This window comes from Mesocricetus auratus, unplaced genomic scaffold (assembly GCF_017639785.1).
Source record: "Mesocricetus auratus isolate SY011 unplaced genomic scaffold, BCM_Maur_2.0 Super-Scaffold_100025, whole genome shotgun sequence".
Lineage (NCBI taxonomy): Eukaryota > Metazoa > Chordata > Mammalia > Rodentia > Cricetidae > Mesocricetus > Mesocricetus auratus.
The window spans coordinates 4,184,097-4,209,422 of NW_024429206.1; the positions used below are offsets into that span (position 1 = coordinate 4,184,097).

The window sequence follows — 25,326 nt, forward strand, 5'->3', positions numbered from 1 at the left end:
CTGGGAAGGCAGAGACAGGAGGGTTCCAGGGGCTCCTGATGAGGCAGTCCAGCAAAGAAAGGCTGCAACAGGGGAAGAGGTCAATATCTGAGATCCATGAGCATTGATGCACACACACACACACACACACACACACATACACACACGCACACACATGCATGTGCACATACACACCCATGTATATGTGCAAGAACAAACCCATGCAAATAGAAATAAACTAGAAAAAAAGCACCTTAAAATTATCTTTAAGTCTGTCACTTAGGGACTTTTGCTCTTAATGAGTGTGCTGTATTTCCATGCCGTGTGCACATTTAAGCATGCATGTGTGTAGATGTGTCTAGTTGAGCCATACTGCGTTCTCATAACGGCAATTCAGAGTCCACTATACAGACAGTATGCTGACCTTAGAAACACCCTCCATCTCTTCCCCTGCCTCATTATCTCCAGGTGCCTGCCAGCAAGCTTTCCCTTTTCTTATGTTTCAAGTTGATTGTTTAAAAAATGCCCCCAGCTGTTGCCTGAAGGCCTTTATAGCTTCATGGAAAGTTAATAGGCAGGCAACTGAATTGTTTAAGAGCTAGGTGATAAAGACCTAAAGTGCTGAAAACCAAAGCTATGGGCTCGGTGAAGCCCCACCCTCCTACCATGGACCCCAGATCTTCCCCCTCTCTCTGAGCCAGACCCCTGGCTAGAGAGACAAGCACTCTACCGTTTCTTCCTGCACACAGACTCTGGCTACATAAGCAAGGAGATGCCAAAGCCTCTGGTGGTGAACAGGGGTGACCATTCTTAATTCCTGGGGTCTCCAGCCTCCAGGGAGCAATGGGAGGCACACTCTTGTGACCCTCACAGGGGGCTGCACGTAGTGGTGCACACCTTTGATCCCTGCACTTGGGAGACAGAGGCAGGTGGGTCTCTGTGATTCTGAGGCTAGCCTGATTACATAGTAAGTCCAAGGGCAGTCAGAGATAGAAGTGAGACCCTGTCTCAAGAAATAATTATAAAAGAGGACCCTCAAAGGAAGTGGGATATGGATGAAGATGTTTTGGGCCTCTGGGTAGATGGGGAGGGATTGGAATAAGGGTGTGTGACATTGCCGTGGAACACAGCCTTGGGTCTTTGAAAATTAAAAAAAAACAACAACACAACACTTCCTTAAAGCTCCTCATAGCCTTCCAGTCTCCAAACTTGCTCCCCCCATCCTGTGTCCTCTGCTTCAGTAACCACAGAAAGAGGTGACAAAGAGCAGTGCTGGTCCAGCCTTCCCAGGGCCCACACACAACAGGGACATTCAAGCTCCCTGACCTGGAGTGAACTCCAACCTCCTGGCTCTAGACTTCCCCGACACCCACCCACACCGCCGCTTCCCGATGAAAGAGAAAAGCTATTTCAATTTTTCTGCTCAAATATGACATCCGAACCACCCAATCTCCCTGACAAGAGAATAATTATGTCAATATAATTAAGTCTCAAATGCAGAGATTATCTTTAGCACACACACCGGCATGGCGCTTCCCACGGCAGAGACCACTCATACAGCTAGGGATTCTCCAGCTGCCTCTGGTGGCAGCCATCTTCCTTCAAATAAGTCAAAGTGCCATGGGCACGCATAGTTATTCTCCTCCCACGGGCTCACATGATTGCAGGAAGAGAGAAATTAGGCTCCTAGAATTCCCCAGTGGCCCCTGAGCTCCACCTCCAGAGAGCTTTGTCAGGACTGAGGCTGGGGCTCAGTTGGAGGTGTGCTCACTTGAGTGCATGCAGCCTGAGCTGTCCCCAGCACCGCATAAACTACGTGTGGCAATGCACGCCAGGACCCCCAGCAATCAGGAGGTGAAGGCAAGAGAATCAAAAGTGCAAGATTGTCCTTGACTACAAAGAGACGTGACAGTGGATTGCAGACACAGCCTGCAAATACAGGACTCAGAAGAGTGTCACTGTAGAAAGTCGTGCTGGGCTGGTGGCACCTGGAAAATGAGACATATTTTGCTTCCCCTACACTGAGGAGTATGCCTGTCTATCAGCTCCACAGTGGCCTTCGGTTCCTTCCCTTCATGCAGAGTGATGCTCAGGGACCTTCAGAAGCACCTTTTGCAAATGAGCTCATGACAGGCCATGTTCCATATTGATATTTGGGCCCCAAATGGGCCACGCATGTGATGGTGGTACCAGAAGATGTAATGGTGCAGAAAACTGTTCTAGAAACTGATGACTTTGAGCCACTGAGATGTGGCAACTTGATGTGTTCCCTGTGCAGTGCACTTGTGTGACACTGATGTCAACACAACTGTGCTGCCAGTCACGTGAAAGTGAGCTGTGTGCAGGACAGAATGGTGGGCAGCAGCAAGAGGCCATGTCACCGGCTTTGCATCTCCTTTGGCCAGGCTCCCAGTCCATCATTTGGGCGCACTTCTTCAATTTATAAAAGACAGTGCTCTGCCTTTATGTTGGTTGTAATGAAATACTCTGATTTAAAAAAAAAAAGCAACTTATGGGGAAAAAGTGTTCGCTCGCACTTACGACTCCAGATTATACCCCATCCGTGTGGGGAAGTCAAGGCAGGAACTTCAAACACCTGGTCACATGCAGAGTGAAGAGGAGAGACAGATGAGTGCACCCAAGCTCACTTGTTCATGCTCCGCTCTGTTGCTCCTCCCTTACACAGTTCAGCTCCCCCTGCCTAGGCAATGGTGTCACCCACAGTGGACTGGGTCTTCCCACATCAGTTAGCAAGATAATCCCCCACACACACAGACATGCCCATGCCATCCCAGTGTACATCCCCTTATTGAGACTCTTCCCAGGTGACTCTAGGTTATGTCAAGTTGACAGTCAAGGTTAACCAGTGGACATTAACACTGAAACAATCTACTGGGCTACGCCGACAACAGCTGCACCTTCCTTTTATTCAATATTCTCTTGATCAGATTGAAGACCATGTGAAATGACTGTCCTTGCCACGTAGGTCTAGGTAAGGGCAGTCTTCAAGGGTTGTACCCAAAAGAATTGGCTTGGTGTACTTCTCAGAAAGTCCCTCCATCAGTCATGACAGGTGACTACACAAATCACAAGGCTTCCTTCTTACCCTAACAACCAACCCACGACTCCAAAAGGCTGAGGAAATCTCCTATATGCTCAAGAGAGCAGGGAGAGAAGATGCCTCATCAATAACCCTGTATTGTTACATCTGTTCTCCCAGGAGATCGATCAGGGAGGATACAGAGAGTTGCTGCTGGCATTGGCGATCGATACCAGACCCCAGCTTCCGCAGACCTGGAACAGTCAATGCTGTCTAGCTGAGAAAAGGGGTGGAGGTGGGAGATAGTGAGACAGCAGTGCGTGCGACATGAATGGCAAAGGATGCCAGCGAACAGCATGTGGCCAGGCATGGTAATGACAGACAATAAGACAATGGCGTCTGGCATGATGGGCTCCCATCTGCTGGGGAGAGATGCTCTACAGTGTCAGACGTCACAGGCTCAAAGTCACTGCGTTGCAAAGGGACTTCTTGACATTTTATTCCTGCCACAATCACACTCCTATTCATCCTCTGATTTGGGGGTGCCAGGCAGTCCCCAGAGAGGTTCTGGAGAAATTCTTACTCTCTAAAACAAAGGACACTGATCCTGGACATATCAGAGCCTAGATATGAAGCCCAACCCTGACCAGCCACCCCTCACTGTGTGACCTCCCTTCAGGACGGAAAGCCTCTTCCATGACAAGGAGGTCCTGGAGTAGAAGAACTTGTGGTTGGTGCCAGCGACTCCAACTCAGGTCCCTGGACCACCAGTGCTCCTATCTCCTGGGTATAAATGAAGCACCTTGGGCTGGGCATGGAGATACCTCCCTGTGACCTTTAGCGCTTGGGAAGTGGGGTCAGAAGGGTTATAAATTCCAGGCCAGCCTGGGCTATATAGTGAGACTTGGCCTAACACAACAAAAGAATAAAAAAAATCCAAAATCCAAATTCTATGGAAATCAGGATATTTCTCAAAAGCTAGAAGTGTAGAACAGCCATGTACCCCAACTGTGCCCTGGAATGTACCGTAAGGGGACTAAGACACCTTCAAGCTCACATTCACCACTACACTATCCAGCATGAGACAGAAACAGCCGAGGCACCAATGATATGAATCTCATACTCAGTGGAGCTTTGTCCAGTCACCAAGGGTGAACCGGTGTCCTTTGCAGGACTCTGGGTAGAACTGGGAAGTTCCAGATAACTAAAGCCAGATGCACAGGGACAAATACCGTCTTTTCTGCTACACGTGACGTGTATATAAGGTGTGTGTGTGTGTGTGTGTGTGTGTGTGTGTGTGTGTGATATGAAGAAGGAAAGAAACCACTTGTGGGGAGGGAGAGAAGTATCAGGAGGAATTAAGAGAGAATCATGGGAGATAAGTGCGTGCTGACTAAACCAAAATGACAATTAAAAAGGACCCCCAGGCTGGTGAGATGGCTCAGCAGGTAAACTTGCTTGTCCCAAGTTCCAACAAAGACCTGAATTCAAATCTGGGGACCCCCGTGGTAAAAGGAAAGAACCATCAAATTCCCTCAAGTTGTCCTCTGACCTGCACAGATATGCCATAGCATGATCATACATACACAAAATAATTTGGTATATTTTTAAGGTTTTTCCTTTTTAAGAAAGAGTCACACTGAAACCCCGCCCCTTCCTGTCAGGTCCGCTTCGCTGTGGCCACCTCCCTTGATGAGTTGTTTCCTTTGAGTGGCACTGGAGAAACACTGGCCCTTCACTGAATGTACAGGCTTAGGAGCAGAGGCCACTGATGACAGTAGTTGCCAGTCCCCTCTCTCCCTCTGGTCTTGGGCAAGCCCAGATGCTCTACCCTTGGAGCCCCTCTCTCACACTGTGTAAACAGAGACTAAAGAGGTCCTTTGGGCAGGGGGGGGGCAGGAGTTCAGATTTAATCAAAAGGGCCATGGAAAGTGTCTGTGTCTGTGTCACTGCAGACAAACGACCCAAGCTGCTCCCTGGCAGGCTGTTTGCTCTGTCCTCTCCGTTGCCTCCTTGACAACATTGGGAAACCAGCTCACTGCACGGAGCATGAAGCTGTTGACGCTCCCTCTGCACACTTTTGTGATGTTCCTTTTGATAGAGTCTAAAATTATAACAGCCACTTGGCCCCTCACGGTCCATTTATCCATTTATTGACTCCACGGGGAAGGAAAGCAACGGCCGAGCAGTGCGCTCTTTGCCTCCACATCTCAAGGTGATGGCTGCGCTGTGCGTGCCTCTCTCACGAACAGATTCATCTCACCCTCCTCACAGCTGGGGTCTCCTGGGCCCTGCAGCCTGCCAGTCCTGCCCTCCCTGGTACGTGGGAACCCCTTAGTCTGATGAGGGTTTGGAGATACGTTGCCACCAAGGGCCTCTTACTATATTTCTTCAGTCTGCAGTAAGATTCACCCGTGCTTTCCTGGGTCCAGACATTACCTTAGCCTCAGGCTCTCAAGATGACACCTGTCTTATCCCTTCTCTGGGGATCAGTTGCTGTTGTGGGGAAGATAATGACCTAAGCAGGGACAAATTGTCCTTCGGTTTGATTCTGTACCAGAGTCTGGTATTTTGTGTGTATCTATTTGTGGTGTTGGTAGTTTTTATTTGTTTGTAAATACTTGCAGATGCACCGCACGCCCGGGAGGTACCTTCATATTTCTTAAGCAAATCTAAGTGGGTGCCAGAGCCTTTACAGGCTTATTCCCCACAACACACAAGGCGATCATAGCCAACGAGTCAAACCTGGCCCAACACATGTGTTTGCCAGGAGAGTTCTGCCGGAAAACAGCTGTTCCAGCATCCTCTGTGGATGATGTACCCTTGCTCTGATGGCAGATGGTTCACAGGCCAAAACAGAGACCGTGTGGGTTGAAAAACTTGAAATTTGAGAACAAGCCATGAAGACAAGATTTAGAGTCACCCGTCAGACACCTGCAAGTTGCCTGTCTCCATGACACCTGGAGTCTGGGAGTCTAAGGACGGCTGGCTGGGGTTTCTGTGCTGCAGGCCTCCTTAGATGTAATCACTTGGAGACAGCTGCATCTGGGGGCATTGGATCCGCAAAAGCATTAGTTCACAGGGTTCAACTTAAGGGTTTAACTCTGGTTTATGTGTGAGGGGTCTCCCACCCCTTGAGTTTCCTGGTCTTCAGATGCCAAGGTCTCAGACATTAATGGCGGATGATGCTGTCATCCCAAATGTTAAGATTTCATGGGTCTAAAAAGCAAGTAGCCATATGGAGAACTAGGCACGCTCTGTAGTTAGGGAGCAGAAGGCATGGATGCTAATTAAGCAACATTAGAGTTCAACGACTAAATTAATCTTTTTAAAAGGCCAGACTGATTTTACCTTGTAGGGAAAAGATGATGCACAGATGGGAGCTGACAGTGCCTTTGCCCTGGACATCCTTCCTAAGGCACAGCTGGGATGTGACCCAGAGGATCGGGGAAGGGGGGACTGGAAGCTGAGCCCTCACATTACTCTGGGGGCTCCACAAATGGGTCCCTTCTTTGTAACGGAACTACCTATGGCAAGAGAGTGAAGATGGAAACTAAACAGGAAGGGCCTGGCCAGCTAGGGTACATCCTGGAGGAAACAGAGAAGAATGCGGAATGGAAGGGGAGAACCCGGGTACCACCCAAAAACACACAACTTTGGGTGGTGCCTGCTGTGCAATATGGTGGCCAAGCATGGCCACTGAGCACTTGACCTGTGGCTGGATTTCTTGTCTTGTCTCAATTGACACCACCCAAATTAAAAAAGCTCTGTTGGATGGGCCTCTCGCGTACATGGCACTGGCCAACGCAAGCTGGCTCCATGAAGCCAGAGTCTTTGCCTGCTGAGCTCCCTGACACCTTGGCATCCACATGTCATAAAGGGACAAAAAGCAGTGGGTTCATCTGTTCTTTTGTCACTCCAGGGAGGAAACTGGAGAAATGCCAAACTAAGAGCCATCGGTTCCTCAGTGTCTACCCCCACCGCTTCCATGTCGAACACTCTAAAAGGTTTTGTGGCCCTGCCTTCCAAAACACAAAGGGCAGATGTACGCTGGCAACCTGACAGACTGTGCAGACAGCCACTGCCACCCTGTCCTTTCTAAGAGAGACGCGCGCACATGACCTGGTTTGCATATGCAAATGTGTCACAGAGCCACTCAATAGGCAGCAAATAATTGTATATCTGCCTGGGGACATGGCTGACAACAGGAATAGCAGGCAGTATGGGAAACCAGACAGATGTGTAAACAGAGGGGGGCGACTCGGAACCAAACTCTGAACTTGGAGGAGGCTTTGCACTTCACCTCCCCCGGCTGTGAGTGACAATGGCATCAGGAGTCACTAAGGATGGTTGTGAGTCTGTGGAAGAAGAGGAACTAGGAGTCTGTTTCTGTAGCCAGAGCTGTAGACCCACTATTACACTTCAAACACCAAGGTCAAAGATCAAAGGGAAATGCAGAGAATTCAGCCAAGGGAGGCCTTCAATATGCTTGGGTCCCATAAATAATAGGATTTTAGCATGACCAATCCTGAAGGAAGCCATACCCACTCTTTCTAAGAGCAACTCTGGTTTTGCATATGCAAGTTACTACGACCCAGGTTAAAATCAGCCCCAGCTGAAGCAAACCTCAAGCTGGGGTTCTGTTACACTTCTCTTTCCCTCTGCTCCAATCAAATCAGTCATGACTGTCAGATGCCATCCCAGGGAAGCCTGAACCATCCCCAGGCCCCTGTATGATCACCATACCCGCTAAGATGCAACCTATTTCTTTGATTGGTTCCCAGTGTGCTGTCTTGAAGGCTCAGCCTTGCAGGTCTGCCAGATCTTAAGCCACAGGGACAACAGTTCTCTCCAGCAATAAGTTTTCTGTAAGTACTTGGGGCATTCCCAGATGGTACCACACCTCTGTGAAATAGCGGGGAGGGACCAGCTGAGCCTGTGGAGGTGCCTGGCTGAGAGAGGAGGTGCCTAGCAGGGATGGAGAGGCCATCCGTGAGAAAAACAAGCACCTGTGGACATTCAAGTGAGCTGCAGAAGGGTCAGCACAGCTGAGCTGTGACAAAGGCCAGGGCAGGGTAGACTAGGGGTGCAAGGCTTTGTCTCCTCACTACCTCAGAACCCATCTTCCAGGTGAGGTAACATCTTACAACTGGTCAGGGTAATGATGGTGATGATGAGGGTGATGATAGTTGTGGTGATAATGGTGATGATGGTGATGATGGTAGTGATGATACTGATAGTGATAAAGATGGTAATGATGGTAGTGATGGTGATGATGGTAATAGTAATGATGGTGGTGATGATAATGATGGTAGTGATGATGGTGATAATGGTAATGATGGTAGTGATGGTGATGGTGGTAATGGTGATGGTGGTGGTGATGATGGGGATAATGATGGTGGTGATGATTTTCATGATGGCACTGGTTGGTCTGGTAATGAGGATGGCTAGTCATGATTTACTAGATGCTCTGAGAGGCAACACCACACAGATGATAGTGTGCAAGAGCTAGAGTGTGGATTTCAGTCCTGCTCTGAGGACCAGGAGCCAGCAAGCGCCAGTGGCCAATCCGGCCATGTAGATCAGGTGGTCCTGGAGTGCAGTGCCTCCCACATTCTCACTGCCATTGCTGCTTCCGCACTGCAGGGGAAGGGCTGTATGCTCTTGGACCCTTTACAGCAAACACTTGTTGACCATCATGGTAGAGTGCCCTGTTGGTATCAGGGCTCAGGGGAAGCAGGCAGAGGTAAAAGCCTTCTATTTTTTGCCTTTGGTTTGGTTAAAAAGTGACATCAGCCTCCTTTTCTTTTAGCTCACAAAAACAAGAGGCCAGAGGATTCCCCAGGAGGGTCTGTTTATAGGCATCTCTCCAGCAGGATAATGGTCTCTAAGGCACAGACAAACGAATCAGATGGTACCACATCATCCACCAACGCAAGTGAACAGGATGCGGAGACTGCACCCAGCTGGGTGGATGTCAGCATGGACAGCTGCAAATTGCTTGAACAAGGACAGATCCAGCTTGTTTTCCCTTTCTCTTTCCATTTGAAGACTTCACAAGGGGGAACATGAGAACGCCATTAGGGAAATGAATGTGTTCACTCTGATTATCAAAGTGGGTGTCGAAGGAGCCTAGTGGCAGGCCAGGCTCCGAGTCATTTACCTGGAGCTCGGCCAAGGGGAAGCTAGGGAAGGGTGTGCAGTGAAGCTGCTGGCACACGGGCTCGGAGAAGGTGTCTGCGCACTCACAGGTGGTGGGACACAGAGTCTGGGAAGATTGGAAGGAAGCCCTGGTCTAGGCTTGTACCTGTCGTCAAAGGGCCATATTGGGGAAGCTGTGGGAGACTCTGGTTTTATTCCTACTCTTGTAGTGGTGGTGGTGATGATGGTTATGCTAGTGATGGCGGTGATGATTGTAGTGGTGGTGGTGGTGGTGATGGTGATGGTGGTAGTGATGGTAATGATGTTGATAATGGTAGTAATGGTGCTAGCGGGGATTTTGATGATGATAATGGTGATGGTAATGATGGAGGTGAGGATGATTATGGTGATGGGGGTGTTGGTGATGGTGCTGATGGTACTGATGGTGTTAATGGAAATAACAGTGCTAATGGAGACTATGGTGGTAATGATAGTGATGGCAGTGATGATGATTACGCTGATGTTGGTGTTGATGGTGATGAGGGTAGTGATGGTGAAAATGGTGATTGTTGTGGAATATTACATTTAACTAGACATAGATGTGTTGCATCTGTTTATGTTGCGTTTGTTTAACATGTAAGGATTGTGCTTAATTATGTAAATATGTGTTGCATCTGTTTCACTTTGCCTGCCTAAGGCACCTGATTGGTCTAATAAAGATCTGAAAGGCCAATAGGCAGGAGAGGGATAGGTGGGGCTGCCAGGCAGAGAGGATGACTAGGAGGGGAAATGTAGGCAAGGAAGAGGAATGACAGAAGGAGGAGGAGAGAACGAGGGCCCCATCTGGGGTAAGAAGCCGTGATCTGGTAAACAGCCCATGTAAAAGGGTAGATTAAAAAGGTTAATTTAAGTTAAAAAAAAAACTAGCCAGAAACAAGCCTAAGCTAGGCCAAACACTGAAAACAAATATTAAGTCTCCGTGCCAAGATTTGGGAGCTGGTTGGCAGTCTAAAAGTAAGAGAAAGCCTGGTACAGGCGATTATGAAGGTGGTAATGGTTATGATGATGGTGAGGTGATAGTGGGGTTGGTGATGATGCCACAAATGGGGATTATAATTATGATGGCAATAATGGTAGTGGGGTGTGATCTTCATGAAGGTGTGGCTTAGTCATGGTAATGAGGGTGGTGTTACTGGTGGTTGCGGTTTATTAGTTACACACACACACACACAAAAACAAAGACTGAGTGACTGGATGAATGAATGTGATCTTATCTCTTTCTAAAGGAAACTTGTTCACCTGTTCTCCTGTAAGTAACCACATTCCCTCTGGCACCCACAAGCTCACAGTTCTACCAGCTGGGCCTTGGTAGAATTACTTTTTTGGTCTGTCACACATGCTGTCATGTCTCCCCAGCCAGAGTCGCACACAACAGTGATCTGCTCCCTGAGGAGTGAGAAGGTGAAACTCAGCTCCTTTCCTCTCTTTGAGCAACTCTGCCCACGATGCAACCCAGTCCCCAGAAACAACAGAAAGATAGGAAGCAGAGGAAGGGAGATTCAGGCAGGAGACAGAAAATTAAGCCGAGATGAAAGATAAATCTCTCAACCGATCACCAAAGGTCCCAGGCAGGAGCCATGGCATACAGCCATGGCTTCTGCAAGGGCACCTCAGGGGCTACCCTCCCTAGAAACCATCCTGTATTCTCCAAGCATTAATATTCTCCCAGTCCAAGTTTCTTCCCTGACTTCCTGTTGTGTGGTTACCATGGAGCTGACACTGCTCGGAGTCAAGGTGGGGCACATATCCTAGAACTGCCCAGTCAGAGATCACATCGTTCAGGCACCAGGGTGTCTTAGGAGTGGCCATAGAACGAACCCAAGCCAGTGATCAAAATCAACAAGATCGAATCCATATTTGGGATCTTTTGGTCACTTGGGTAGGAAGTGTCCTTTCTTTACTGTGTTCAGTGGAGTAGCCATTTCTCAGTGTGGCTCTGTGGCCACTGAGATGGGAAGCCTGTTGCAAAATGACCAACACAGAGGGATGGGGAGAAGGATCCAGCCAGGGGTGTGCTGGTTGTTGTTTAAACTAGATCCCTGGTTACAGTGTTTGCCAATTCCTGGGATGTAAATATCCCCATAGTGACTAACACTGGGAACTATGACAATGTCACTAAAAAGAGCTGAGCCAACCTGTGAGCAAGCTCTGGCAAGCTGGTACAAAATGAGCCCAGAAGCATAGACCAAGCCTGTAGTCATCAGAGAGTCTTGAAGCCCAAGGCATACCCCAATTGGCGTTTTAGGTTACTTACAACAACAACAAGAGCCATAACCTTGACAAACTCACTAATCCTTCACTCTAAACAAATCCCCTATAAGAACAGGAATTCTCCCTGTCCGTTCCACTCTGCTGCCCCATCCATTGGTGCAGCCTCATGTTCAAAGGTTCATTTTTCTCACGATGACCAACACCAGGTTCAGAATCACCAAAAAGGGCATCCCTACCTATCAGATCTGAGTATAAGCTTGACAAGGAGGAAGTCAAGGCAGTAAGTCTGACTTACAGGGCCCTGGATTTCCTTGAGACCACCTTAGACACTGCTCTCCTATACACCAGCCTGCTGGGCTTCCCTGTGTGTGACGGAGGGAAGCTTGATCTCATCTAAGCAAAGCATTTGAATAATCTAATGTACACCTGCAGTACACAGTCGGCGCCTCCCCTTCCCCCCTTTTTTAAGTAATTAACACTGTGGAGTTAAATGACTTTAATTCCCAGCAAAGTGACGAAAGTGCAGTTGATGAGGTCTCAGGGGAACACGATAGCGATCTGCTCCTCTGTGTATACCATCTTGAGACTACACACACTGTCTGTAATTGGTATTAGCAACTGTAAATTCTGATTAATTGCCAGGGAGCCACTTTCCAATTGCAGAAACAAAGCCACAAAGCCAGGGAGTAATGGACCCAATTATTCCTAGGTAGGCTTTTGGTAATAGATTTTTACTATCCAGATGCCTCATCTCGGAGGCAGACGCAGAGAAACTCATTTCATTAGATGCCAACACCTTCTGAATTGTGACGAGCACATTCCGTGTCTGGGATTAAAGGAGGCATGGAAGAGACCTATTGCAGAAACACCGGAGGCTGGGAGAGCCCAGGTCCTTACCCCCGCTTAAGACCAAGTTGCTTTGACACTAGAATGCTTTTAGAGTCCAGGGAGTCTATCAGAGACTGGGGGAGCAGAGAGAAAACCCCCATAGCTGCCCTGCCAGCTCTGAGCATGAAGGAGACTACTCTGAGAGCGGAGAGTAGAACAGTTTGTGAATGCTGAGCCTTACACATATTGAACTCTTTGGATTACACTGAGATAATGGTAATGGGCAGTAATTAGGAAACTACCTCCCTGCTGGGGACCATAGAATACATTATTTACACCCCACTTGTGGCCCCAAATGCCCTCCATATGGAATGACTTTTTAAATACTTCACTTCCCAGCCCAAATAACTCATCTTTATTAGCTCAAGTTCACATTTGCAAGCAGAGAATGCCCAGAGCTTTTATAAAATGAACCCTTAACCATGGGCTGGGTGGATGCCTGGGGCAAGCTGTGGAGGGGCTATGTGCCAGTCTGGACACTGGACACATGGTTCATTGAGCACAAAAACAACATAAAGAAACAAAAGTCCAACACAGAATGGGGTCTGGCTTTGGGCTTCTCTGGGCTCCTCTTGGATATGGGCAGATTCTGGAAAAAGTAGAGAAAAGAATCTCTAGGAATCACAGGACAGGCAGAGCTGAAATAGTGGTCTGCACTACTTGGTTCAGTTTTTTGTTGTGTGTGTGTGAGTGTGTGTGTGTGTGTGTGTGTGTGTGTGTGTCCATGCCTGCCTGAAGTCAGTCTTGGGTGTGGCTCGCCAGGGATGGTTCACCATGTGTTTTTTGAGACAGAGTCTCTCACTGGGACTTAGAGCTGGCCATCAGGTTAGGCTGGCTAGCCAGCAATCTCCAGAGATCTTCCAGTCTCCATAGTGTTGGAATTGCCAGCATGCACCACCATTCACAGATTTTTTTTCCATGGGTGCTGGGTGAGGATGGAGCTCAGGTCTTCACGCCAGCATGGCAAGCACTTGACCCACTGAGCCACCGCCCCAGATTGGATTATAATGAGTTTACAGAGCCTAAGGACTCAAGCCTTCTGGAGCAGCACACTTGCTTTTGAAAGGACAGTGGGCCATGAGATTTGATTTCATAGCCTTCTGACTCTAAACCTCTCCCCTTTCACTTCTCCAGTAACCTCCTAAGCAGAGCATTGGAGACCCCCGCCATGTGATTCCCACTCCAGGGAGACTTGCAGGCAGCACAAAGTTAGCAGGCTTGTTATTAAACTGTCAGTAGATTTGCAAGCTAGGTGTCAAACACTGCTATTAGTAAAAATTAAATCATATGAATTGACATGAAATAATTGTATGAAAAAACGAAGAAGAATTTCACTTTTCTCCATGATTTTACCAGCACTTCTCTGTGATTGGAGCTTCTGGAATTTCTATTTTGTTTTATCTGTTGGGGGAATGATGAAATGACAGTGTGCTATGCCCCTGGGTCCTCACTGTATGTTTAGTGACACTGTGTACTCAGCTTCGGGTAGGAAATTTTACACTATGGGAATGGGCATCCACTAGAAGCCAGAGAACTCCCTGGCACTCACTCCAGCTTCTGTGCCAGGGTCTGGTGGATTCTGTGAGATCTGCCTCACACATGCATTATACCCAGGGAAGGCTTTTTTTTTGTTAAAGCAAAATGGATGGACACAGAGGCAGGAACAGGACCCTCATTTCCTTAAGACCTAGATTTCTTTTCATTTTTCCTATTTGAAGGTGGAAAATGCACCCCAAAGCAATGGCAGATCCATAATTCATGGACATATAAAATTGATGCTGGGTTTAACAGAAGGAGAGATGTAAGTGGCTGTCCATTAACTATTTATGAGCCCACCAGGGCACTGACAAGCCAGACGTGGGGAGAAGATCACACCCATGCTCCTCCCATGTTTTATTTAAACATTATTAAAAGTACACATTCTACAGCGAGGCTTTCAATTCCACCCAGAATTGGAATTCACTGTGATGTTGCTTCTGGGTCTCTAAAGGTTACCACTGGGCTTTGATGGACACAACAGCCCTTTTTCTCTGTATAGGAACTTAAGTTTCTCCATTTCCCCATTCTCTACCCTCTCTCCTCATGTGCCCCCTCTCCAGTTGCCTTGTAACCTGGGGTATATCACATAGTGTCCCTGCACCTCAGCTGAATCATCTATTAGGCGGTTCATTACACAGATGTCACCCTCGCAGCGACTCTGAGAATTTGATCAGACCGTCTGTAGAGAGTAACTTTGCCTCTTTAGGACGTTCAGTAATGTTTGGGGCCATTTTTGATGGTTGATGACTTGAAGTAGGGATTTATTTGTTCCTAGTAGATAAAGGACAAGGGTGCTGGTGAGGGTGTTAGAATATACACCACAGTTCCCCACTCCTGAGAATTAACAACACTACAGTTGGGATACCCTAAGTTATACAATGAAAGGTAATGATTTTTTGTGATTATCTTGAAAATGAACTTCGGTGAGTAAATGCCATGGATCTAAGATGTTTGAGTCTGAGAATAGGCCTTTAGAGGCTCAGTTCTGGGTTCAAATTCCTCCTCTGTCACTTACTAGGACTTGGGAGAAGTTGCCTGCTTCCTTTACTGGTAACAACAAAGGATGAGAACAAGATGGAGAGACCGTGGTCCAGAGCCTGGCTTGGAGAACGTGGAGGGCACTAGCTCTTACTGCTGCCTGAGCCATGAGCTGGACTGACATGACCCCCTTGGGAGAGGAAGCAGAGCAGGGGTGAGGCAGACGGCATCAGAGCGAAGGAGATAGTCAGAATCTGGGGGGCGGGGCGGGGAGAAACAAAATGACAACTAATGAGTATCTACTGTGTGTGACTATTTGGCACGTCTGCATACTGGTCTCTTTCATCTTTCCAGTCATTCACAGGCAAGTGTCTATACCCTGTGTTTCACAGGTGGAAGCAGGGTATGCAATCCTAGCTAAGGCATCCAAGGGTTTGCTCTTTCTGCTCCCCTATAAATGGTTAGGTGGTTTCCCCCACTCCTGTTTATACCCATTTGGAGCCTCAAAGTATGGCACTTTGGAAACAGGGTCATTGCAAAAATGATAACGAAGGTGATGAGACTGGGTCAGAGTCTGATAATATCTTGAATATGAAATGTCCCCCACAGGCTTAGGATTTGGAAAGTCTTGGCGGCAGTATTTGGAGGAGGTTCTGAGAACTCAGGGGATGAGGTCAATCTAGAGGAAGTAGGTGCTTGGGATTCATCATTCCTGGGTGCTCCCATTTTGCCCCGAGTGCTCTGTTTTGCCCCCTAAGTGATCCCATTTTGCCCCCTGCCTCTTGGCCCACCACAATATTAACTGAACTCTCCACCACAGCTTCCCCACCATGAAGGACCCTCTAAAGCCATGGGCCAAATGGTCACAATGACATGAATGGTCAAAAATACCCTAAATCTGGTGAGTGTGGCCTTGGAAGAAGGCACAGTTAGTAGAGAAGAGAAAGCCATGTGAAGACCGGCTGGTGCAGCCACCTGCCAAGGGTCATATGGAGCCACCAGACGATAGATAAGAGCACAACCCGCCCCTCTTGGAACCCATGGGCGGGGTGGTGATGGTGGCCTTGCCAACGCTTTGATTTCAGACTTCTGGTCTCCTGAGCTGGGACATCTGTTTTTAGTAACTGTTACAAAACCCCAACAGAGTCAATACACGCTTTGATCTCTCATTCAAGTAAGAGCAGTTCCATGAGTGACAGAAGGAGGAGAGTTGGGGAGGGGAGGCAATTCGTCATTCATTTGCAAGAGGCAGAAGGATCTAGGATGGGAAATAGGCTGAACAGTCGGACTTGCAGCCCCATAACCAGTCTCTTTCTCAGGGAACCCGGGGAAGGCCCAGGCACATTAGCAGCCATTCTCTGGTTTGTTACTGAAGTCTGTGTGAGGCAGAGCCTGTGGAGAGCAGAGGACCACTTTCAGAGGTCAGCTCTTTCCTTCCACCATGCGGGAATCGAACCCAGGCCATCAGTGTTGGTGCTAAGCACCTTTACCCACTGAGACATCTGGCTGGTGCCAAACTGCTTCTCTACAGCTCCGCTTATGCAGTGACCAACCTTCTCCCACAGCAAGTGAAACCCAGTCTGTCTGTCTGTCTGCGTGGCAAGATGAGAGAGCAGTACCAACAGAGAGGAGGTGAATCCCGCACTGTGGAGGAGCTGTGCCACCTGCCACCGGGTCTGAATCACTGGGGACGCCACAGACAGAGGCACAAGACAAGTCAAGTAGATCGCTGTGGGGTCTCAGTGCTCAAGTGTGGGGGTTACTGTGAAGCCCACGGGGGCTGTACTTCAAAGGCTCTGAAACCATCACCCTGAATGGAAGGGACTCCTAGCCAAGTGCCCTGCAAGTTTTCTCAGACCAGGAGACCTGTGTGCAGCCCCGAGAGCGTGGATTTCACCACAGCGATGTCAGGATGGAAGCAGGTGGTAGGTAGGCTCCCTAACACCATCAGCCCCACAACTTCCCTAGACGTCCAGTCCAGGGACCAAGGTGGTTCTCCTGGGCTCCGTGACAACTGAAAAACAACAGAATATAAATTCAGAGACGAGCTGTCTCCTACCCCAACGACAAAGTAACTTGAGTGATTTAGTGCCAGAGTATTCTTTTCTCCACAATGGCGCCCTGAGTTGCCAGGAATAGTACATCCACTAAAATTAATGGGCAGAGCTCATTTTTCTTATTTCGCAAGGAGAGACGTTCCATTGGTGGGGTAATGGATGCTGATCTGGACTTGCCAGCGAGCCAGCTGGGGGATCAATCACCCACATGCAACAGCTCACAGCCCTTTAAACCAACACCAGCTATGACAAATGGAGCTGGCCAGGGACAGGCGGAAAGGAATGCAGACAGAAGATCCATCAACATCCTTGTGACGGCTCACGGGTCCCAGGAGCCTAGAATCCTTCTTGGTCTCCTACAATAGAGCTATTTTTCAGCAGGGCTGAACTGAAAGGCCAGGGATATCTCAGGGAAGACATGGACGCTAGGCACACAAGGTCAACAGCCCCAGATCTGTCATTTCAAGTGCTACTGCCCTGGGCAACCTCCCACTTCTGCCCTTTTATGCTGCTGGCCTGGCAGAGTTGATGGTCAATATTTCAACAAACTCAACATACATTGAGAGGATCCATGGATGGATAGACAAGTGTGTGGGTGGGTGGGTGGATGGACGGGTGGATGGATGGATGCATAGATGGATAGGTGGGTGTGTGGGTGGATAGGTAGATGAAGTATGGGTGGATGGGTGGGTAGGGGGATGGGTAGGTTGATAGGGGGATGGGTGGATGAAGGATGTGTTGATGAATGGGTGGGTGGATAGATGAACGAACACTTGAATTATGGAGTTAGGAAATCACCTTTCTTCCTGCCACAGAGCTGCCAGGGGCTCAAAGGCTAAGGATATACTGGCAAACTGGGGACAGACACTCTTAGCAAGAGGCTGTGTGTGCTGATTTTAATCAGAAATATCCCTTCAGGCTCATGTTTTGAGTTCCTGGATCCACCCAGCTTGTGACCCTACTTTGAAGGTTGTAGAGCCTTTAGGTCATGAGCCCTGGCGGGCTGCAGTAGATCACTGTGGGTGGCTTATGAAGGTTAAACCCTTCCTTGATTCAGGTATGTTCTTCCCAACCCTGGTGTGCACAGTGTGAACAGATGATGTCACCAACCTCTGCTGTCACACAGTGGGTATGGCTCATACCCTGTGCCTTCCCAGCCATGAGGGCTGAGAACTCTGGAAACCTGAGCCAAGATGAGGCTGTCTCTGTGGGGTGTGTCAATCACAGAGTCACGGAGACAGAAGTAACCAATACAGATCTCCAAGTTAACCTGTCCATGGGAGCCTTGCTCACCCCAGAAGCCCTGAAGAAACTGTGGGATATGCTAGATGTCTTTGCCACAGCAGCTGAGCAGGGGTGACACCTGCAATCCTGGGATGAGATCCGGTGGCCTTCTCTCACACGTGTGCACCCAGGATTGTGATCAACACAACCACCATTTAGGGTGTGTTCCAAACCCAGGGGTAACTGTCCTCACATGTACAGAGGGACAGGTGAGGCCTCCACCCTCAGGCAAAAAGATCTGTGGAAATGGAGGCACAGACTCAAGCTTTGCTGCCGGCTGCCGTTGGCCAGGACCTGCAGCCACCAGGAGGCAGGGACAGCAGGGAACGGGGGTCTTCATAGTGAGTGTGGCCCGGCGTACTCCATTTCAGACTCCAGTCTCCACCCACAACATTTGAGAACTCAGTCTGTGATGTCAACCACATCCAGCCTGCCAGTCACGTGTTATGATACCCACAGTGGGCATATCTCAAGGTTGCTCTGAGAAGTTCCAACAGCGACATCTGTCTAATTTTTTTTCTGCACATCACACTAGGGATGGAGGCACAGAGGGGAGAATGCAAAAGAGGGGAAGAGAGGACTTGGGAGCAGGGAGACAGGGCAGAGGAAAGAAAAGCTGCCGTTTCACAGACTAGAGTGCCAGCATGGGCAGCTAACAAAGACATCACAGGAGATGGTCTTTGGGGTGTCTTTCCTCCCAGCCAGAGCTGAGGGAGACAGGCTATGACACAGGAATGGGCTGCTAATGAACCCTGCTTGTCAACCAGAGGAAAGCCTTTCTCCCCCTGGGGTGGGAGCGGAAACTCCAGTCAGGGGCCTGGACTTGTCTGGGGACCCTCAGCCTTTGTATGGCACCTAGCCTGTCACCACATAGGCAGCTGGCCTGTCAAGGGTAGAGCTGACAGCTCGACTCTGGCTGTGGAAGACGGTGGCTTGGGAAACTCATTTGCAGCGGAGGACAGTGGTAAGCCCTGTCACGGGGAAATGACCTCACTTTGGGGACCTTAGCCGCAGTGTTAGTGTAGGCTCACTTGCTGGAAGGCTGAGTGACAGTGGGCAAAGGGGGGAGGGTGCTGCCTCCCCCTTGCAAAGTAAGATCCCTGAAGCCTTCAATATGCCTGTTTCCAAGACTGATGCTGTCATGTGCCCTGTGATCCCCACAGGGAACTGTTCTTAGGACAATACATCAAAAGATGGAGAAAATTCCCACAAGGCAAAAAACAAATTAAAAAATGTGCTTGGTCCATTCCACGGATAAAAAGAGACCTAATGACTAATAGGGTGACTGGATATACAGACCCATATAACCTCAGGAGAGTAGCTGTCCCTTCACTGAGCCTTATTTTGGCGTGATGGGGAGTACAGGGCCTCAGTTTCCCCATCCTCACAGGGGACATAGAATTCCCACAGGAAGCAGTTCCGTCAGAATGGGCACACTGTGCTTGCTCAGACCGGGATTTTCTAGACGCCTCTTCCACCTTCCAATTTGTCCTCTGCTCCAAGCCCAGGAATGAACCCACACTTACCACAAGTGGCAGCTGAAGCCTCAGTTTCCCCACTCTACGTGCTACAGTTACTGTGAGCATTCCACACTGAGACGGGTGCTGAGACACCAGGAAAGACAGACATTAAATACATAGTCTTTCCCTCTATGTTGCCTGAGGCCACCCTGTCCTTGGCATTCCCTATATGAGGGAGAGAACACCGTCCTGGGTCTAGATGCTTAGAGAAGGCCATTGGTTGGCTTTGGGTACACCTCAAGAGTTTGCAACCAATGTCAGGGTTGTTGTCTCTCAGTCCACGTCTTGTTTCTCCTTTCTTGGTAGCCTACCCCAAAAAGCCCGTCAAGAAGGCATCCCTACCCAGAAAAATGAAGCTTCCACTCCAGCCCAAATGCTCAACTGCACCATAACCCATGAGGGCTGGGGCTTACCAGCTCCATGCAGCGCCGGCTGGCCTCCTCCTCCCGTTGCACCAACTCCTGCATCTCTGCCTTTAGCTCCTCCAGGCGCCGCTGATAATACTGGCTGTTTTCCCGCTGCTGGGCCTCCGACTTGGCTGCCTGGGACAGCTCCTCGCCCATCTTGATCAGGCTGTTCCGAAGCCGGATTACCAGGACCTGGGGAGGGCAGAAAGCAATGTGGGTCTCCCCTGGAGAAACCAGAGGTCCAAAGCAAGCTCTCTAAAAAGCGGATCCTTCACCGGGCCTCTGCATGCCTGTGCCAAGTGATTCAGGTGAAGAGTTATGGTTCCCATTTGGGCAGCCAATCCTGAGGGCATAAGAGCAGGAGAGCTGACCCTGCCCCCCTTCAAATGCCTCCTACAGACGACATTGAACCTTGCCTGGGCAAAACAGTAGAGCTGGCCCTGGAGACATGAGTGAGAGGGGCCTGGATCTGAGGGAGAACTGGCCCAGCTCCTTGCTGTAGGCTGTGTTGGGTGAGCTAGCCTAGGCAGTGCTGGAGAGCTCATGTGGGTAGTGATGATGAGGGAAATCTAGAAATCTGGCCAACCCAGCTACCTCCCAGGCCCAGAAACCAGGGCTATGAGTTGGCCTGCCCAAACATCCACTGAGTCTATGAACTGCTGGAGCACGTGAAGGGGTCAAACCCACAGATCCAAAACAGTAGGACTCCCAAGACACAGGACAATGACAGCATGTCCTAGAGGAGCCCCAGTGAGAGCCCATTAATGCTGGTGTGGCAGAACCAGAGGCCTCAAGCCAGATGAATGACTTGTAGCAAGGAGCACTTTTAAGTAGAGATGAGCAGACTAAAGGGTGAACTGTGTATCTTAACGGGCCATGCTACAGCGTCCACAAGGTTCTTCTTTGTTTTTGTTTTGCTTGGATTTTCTTTTAAATTTGGTTTTGTTTGTTGGGGGGAGATTTCAAGGACAGAGGGTGGATTCGAGGGGACAGGGAGGTGATAAATGTGAACAGAATGCATGATATGAAATCCACAAAGAATCATAAAAGTAAAAAAAAATGAAAAATTGTGGTTTCTTAGTCTTCCTCAAGGAAGAACACTGACTGGGTTATCTGATATCAAATGGTCAGCCCTGAAAACACACATAAAAGTAATATTACATAGATCAAGCAGGTTATATTTAGGAACATATGTGTACATACACACATACATACATACATGTAACAACAATTAATGAAAAAAAGAGGCCATAAATTTGAAGGGAGAAAGGAGGGAGAGATGGAAGAGCTTGGAGAGAGGAAAGGGAAGGGGAAATCATGTGATCATATAATAATCTCAAAAATAAAAGAAAAAATGAAAAAAGACTCCAAGTTGAAACAACATAAATTAAAAAAAAGAATTATGATTTCTGCCCCCCAAAATAAGAATTCATTTTGAAATAAGAGCTACTCTGAGAGACTATGGGACGAACACATGGAGAATCTGCCTCCAAGAGGCTCTGAGTTCAAATCCTGCCTCTGCCTCTTCCTGCTGTAAGACCCTGGGTAGGTGATTGGGCCTGTGGAGTGGGGGTGATGTGTCTGTGTCCTAGGGAACTGCCAGGATCTAACATGCTTAGTTAGGCATTTGGCACCAACAGGGCTGCAGAAGGGATGACTGATAATCCCTGTCCCCACACCTCCCAAAGTCAAGGAGGGACATCAGAGAGAGAGAGAGAGAGAGAGAGAGAGAGAGAGAGAGAGAGAGAGAGAGAGAGAGAGAGAGAGAGAGAGTGTGCTGGATTAACACTCCACTCAATCAAACTTTTGGCCTCTGGGTTTATGAATGGGAGCCTTGGATGAGATCACCCTCAGTGCTCTGCCTTTCCCAGGGACAGAAACCCACCAGACATAATGAAGGGATGAAGACAAAAGCACTTTGTATGCTAGGAAAACCCTCAGGACTATCTGAATTCATTAGGCAGCCAACAAGCCTGGAACCCATTGATCTGTGGGATCCAGGTGGCAAGCAGCAGAGTGTTGATGTAGGCAAGGGTCATGTGACCATTGCCATGTGACTTTTTCAAGTCTTGCTGGGAACTCTGGGAGCCATGGTTGGAGGAGATGGACTCAGGGTCTCACACCATCACCCAAAGAAGTACTGCCCCATTAGGCTCCATTTTAGAGACTGTCAGGGTGCGAGGGCTGGGGGGAGAAAGAGGAGTCATGACAGTGTCTCCAATGACCCATGACAGCAGAGACAGGGGTTCTTCTATTTAGATAATGGTGACAGAGGGGAAACGTGAATACAAGGCTGGGATCTTTCAGGTTTCTCTTTCCCTGCTACCGGTTGTTTATGCTAGAACTAAATAAGAGCTCCGTAGAGCCGGCACGATGTAGGCAACCATGCAGTACAATACTCAGCATCTCCAGGGGTCTGGAGGGCTCCTGCCTGAGTTGTCCCTAAAACTACTTGGAAAATCTATGAAGGTCAAAGTCAACAAGAATTTCTTCTGTTTATCCACAGAAGCTATATCAAAGACCATGTGCCCTGGGGTTGGGGGAGTTTCAGAATGAGGAACATGGCCTTTCATATCCAAACACTCGGTAGTGAAGGAGTGAGGGCTGAAGACAAATTATAACAAAGGCTCTGAGGGGAGGGTTAGGACAGGCATCAATGGGCTCCTGTCTGACCCCCAGCTTGCCTCCTGGGGGCCACGTTCTCATTCTAATGGCGAGGCCTGTCCTCACTCCCCCCACCCTGCTCAGCGTTACTGAATGTCAAGAGCAGAGTGGTATGGGAGAGGGTTTCAACAATGGGGGTGAACACACACTGAAAGTATCAGCTCAAGATTGATGTCTATGTCCTCGACAAACCCACCAGGGTTTTGCTATACTGCAGACCTCATCCTGGAAGGCAGCTGGGCTCTCCATGCTGGAAGGTTCCATCTGTACAGTCATGGCCTTATTCTATTTGTACTCATATGTCTGTCCTGTACATACCAAGATGCAGCTTCACAGATGGGTGTGAGAGAAATTGCCCACAAATGATGCTTAGTATGTGAGTAGATAGGCAGAGATCAGAAGAATGGTACCCGTGGATTCAAGGGTGGGAAGTAGAGCCTAAGGCTGAAGAAGGGAAGAGGGGGGAGGGGGAGAGAAGGGAAGGGGGAGATAGAAGAGGGGGATGATGAGAGTCAGGGTGAAAACAGGCTGAAAGAGGGAGGAATGCGCTGAATGGTGACAGGAGCAGACAGAGGAGAAGGAGGAGGAGGAGGGGGAGGAGGAGGGGGAGAAGGAGGAGGGGGAGGAGGAGGGGGAGGAGGAGGAAGGGGAGGAGGAGGACGGGTGCATGTGTGGGTCCAGGAAATATGCAGAACAAAAGAAGAAAAGGGAAGGGGGATGAGTACAGATGGAGCGGTCAGATTCAAGCCAGGCATGCAAACCAAGTGATGTGTGGCAGAGGTGGGACTCACACAGCTCTCCCTGCCCCAGCCCCCAGCGGCCCATGAATCCTTGGTACCTCAAATCTCTTCATCTGCACCTTCTGGAACTCTGTCTTGTTCTCCAAGTCACAGATGACTGCCTCCTGCCTGCTGACAATGGCACGGTCCACGGTAGATTGCTCCAGGTACTGGATGCGAAGCTGAGTCACCTGCAGCTGGGGCGCATTGAGGAGTCTACTGGCACCGTCGGCCCTGAGTCCCGCCCCTGGCCCCAGTTCTCTGCTCAACTGCCACACGCTGACAATCCGCACAGGCCAGCACTGCCAACCCTCGTGCTAGCCCTGACCCAGAGCAGCAGGTGCTGAGAGGTGACACGTCCTGAGCCATTTGGGTACAAAGCATTGTTCTCTTTCCCTGCTATGATAAAGGGCCAAGCTGGCTACGGAGAAACTCCTGCATCTGAAGACATAGCAAGGGAGGCTGGGAGACACGCTGACTGCCTGCTTTTTGTTTATGTGAACCTGGGCATGCCATTTCCTGCTTGAGCTTCCGTTTCTCCATTTTCAGCATGAGACCGACAGCCATCTTTGTTCTGCTTGTTGAGGCTCGGGGCCCATGTGTGATGGGACCTGGCCGATCTGACAGGCATGTGCATGAGCTCTAGCAGGGCTTTGAGAAGTTTGTGGGTAAAAAAGCCCAGCTAGGCACTAAGGCTTAGAGGGCTCGGGGATCCGATGGAAGAGCTCCCAAAGGGTTGTGGGCCTGCCTCACAGGCATTCTCTCTTCTTAGGACCGGTTTCTCAGATGGGGAGAGAAGAGGTAGGGAGGCAGCACTGAGTGCTACATGGGCCATCTGTGTGCGGAGCAGGGACGGGCAACTGTAATGAGAGTGTGTGGATCCTTCTGCCCGTCCACTAGGACTCTCTCCCTTCACTTGGCACATGACTGAGGCTGAGCAAATGATTGGGTGGCGATCCCAAGGGCTCAGGAGGAACCTCCCTGTCCCAGAGCACGGTGGCTCTGAGCACATACCTGCTCCCGCAGCTTCTGCTTCTCCTTCTTGGCTTCTTCCAGCTGCAGCTGCAGCTCCTGAATTTGCCCAATGTCAGCAGCAGACTGGTGAGGCAGAAAACAAGATGAAGAGGCCCTTTCGAGAACCACTTCTTCCCTGACCCTCAGATCCCTGAATCTGAACTTCCGTCCTTAAAAGTTGCCTCTTACTCCTTCCCAACACCCCATCTCTGTTTGCTGAGTCATAGTTTTCCAACTCGTGTCTCTGTTTGCTGAGTCACAGCTTCCCAACACCCCATCTCTGCTGAGTCATTCCACGACATCAGCCCAGGGATTCAGTGACTGTTGAGTTCTTGATGACACATGCTGGAGAACCCAGAACAAACAGTGCTGCCCATGGTGCCAGTGCAACATTCCAAGAGTGGCATTGGGGTTTGACCATGAATCTGGGTGGAGCGGGAGCTGCTTGTCAGGACTCTGCCTTTAATCCACCATGGATCTCAAATTTGAATAAACAGTTGGTGGAACTGTGGAAGGGGCAGTTTAGTTGGACGAAGTAGGTAACTTGGGTCACAGGTCATAGGGGTGTGCCCTATCTAGGGTCCTTCCTGCTGAAGTTCTGCTGCTTCCTGTGAGCCATAAGTCGCACACTCTTGCTACAGTGATGCCCTTCCCCAGTACCTGGGGTCAAACAACCAGGCATCGAACTCTCGAAGTCATGAACCCAGGTAATCCTGCCCCTCAGTGACTTCTGTCCAGTCAGGGCAATGATGAAACTGTGAGTGT

The 25,326-nt window shown here is 49.3% G+C and overlaps 1 protein-coding gene across 1 annotated transcript in view; it reads right to left on the reverse strand.

Moving 5' to 3' along the window:
- Myo18b (myosin XVIIIB) overlaps positions 1-25,326 on the reverse strand; it is a 172,443-nt gene that overhangs the window by 40,429 nt on the left and 106,688 nt on the right. Inside the window, exons 36-38 of the mRNA XM_021232330.1 lie at positions 24,562-24,645; positions 23,607-23,744; positions 20,111-20,296 (exon numbers count right to left, since the gene is read on the reverse strand). Coding sequence (XP_021087989.1) covers positions 20,111-20,296; positions 23,607-23,744; positions 24,562-24,645 — 408 coding nt within the window. The remainder of the gene's footprint in view (positions 1-20,110; positions 20,297-23,606; positions 23,745-24,561; positions 24,646-25,326) is intronic.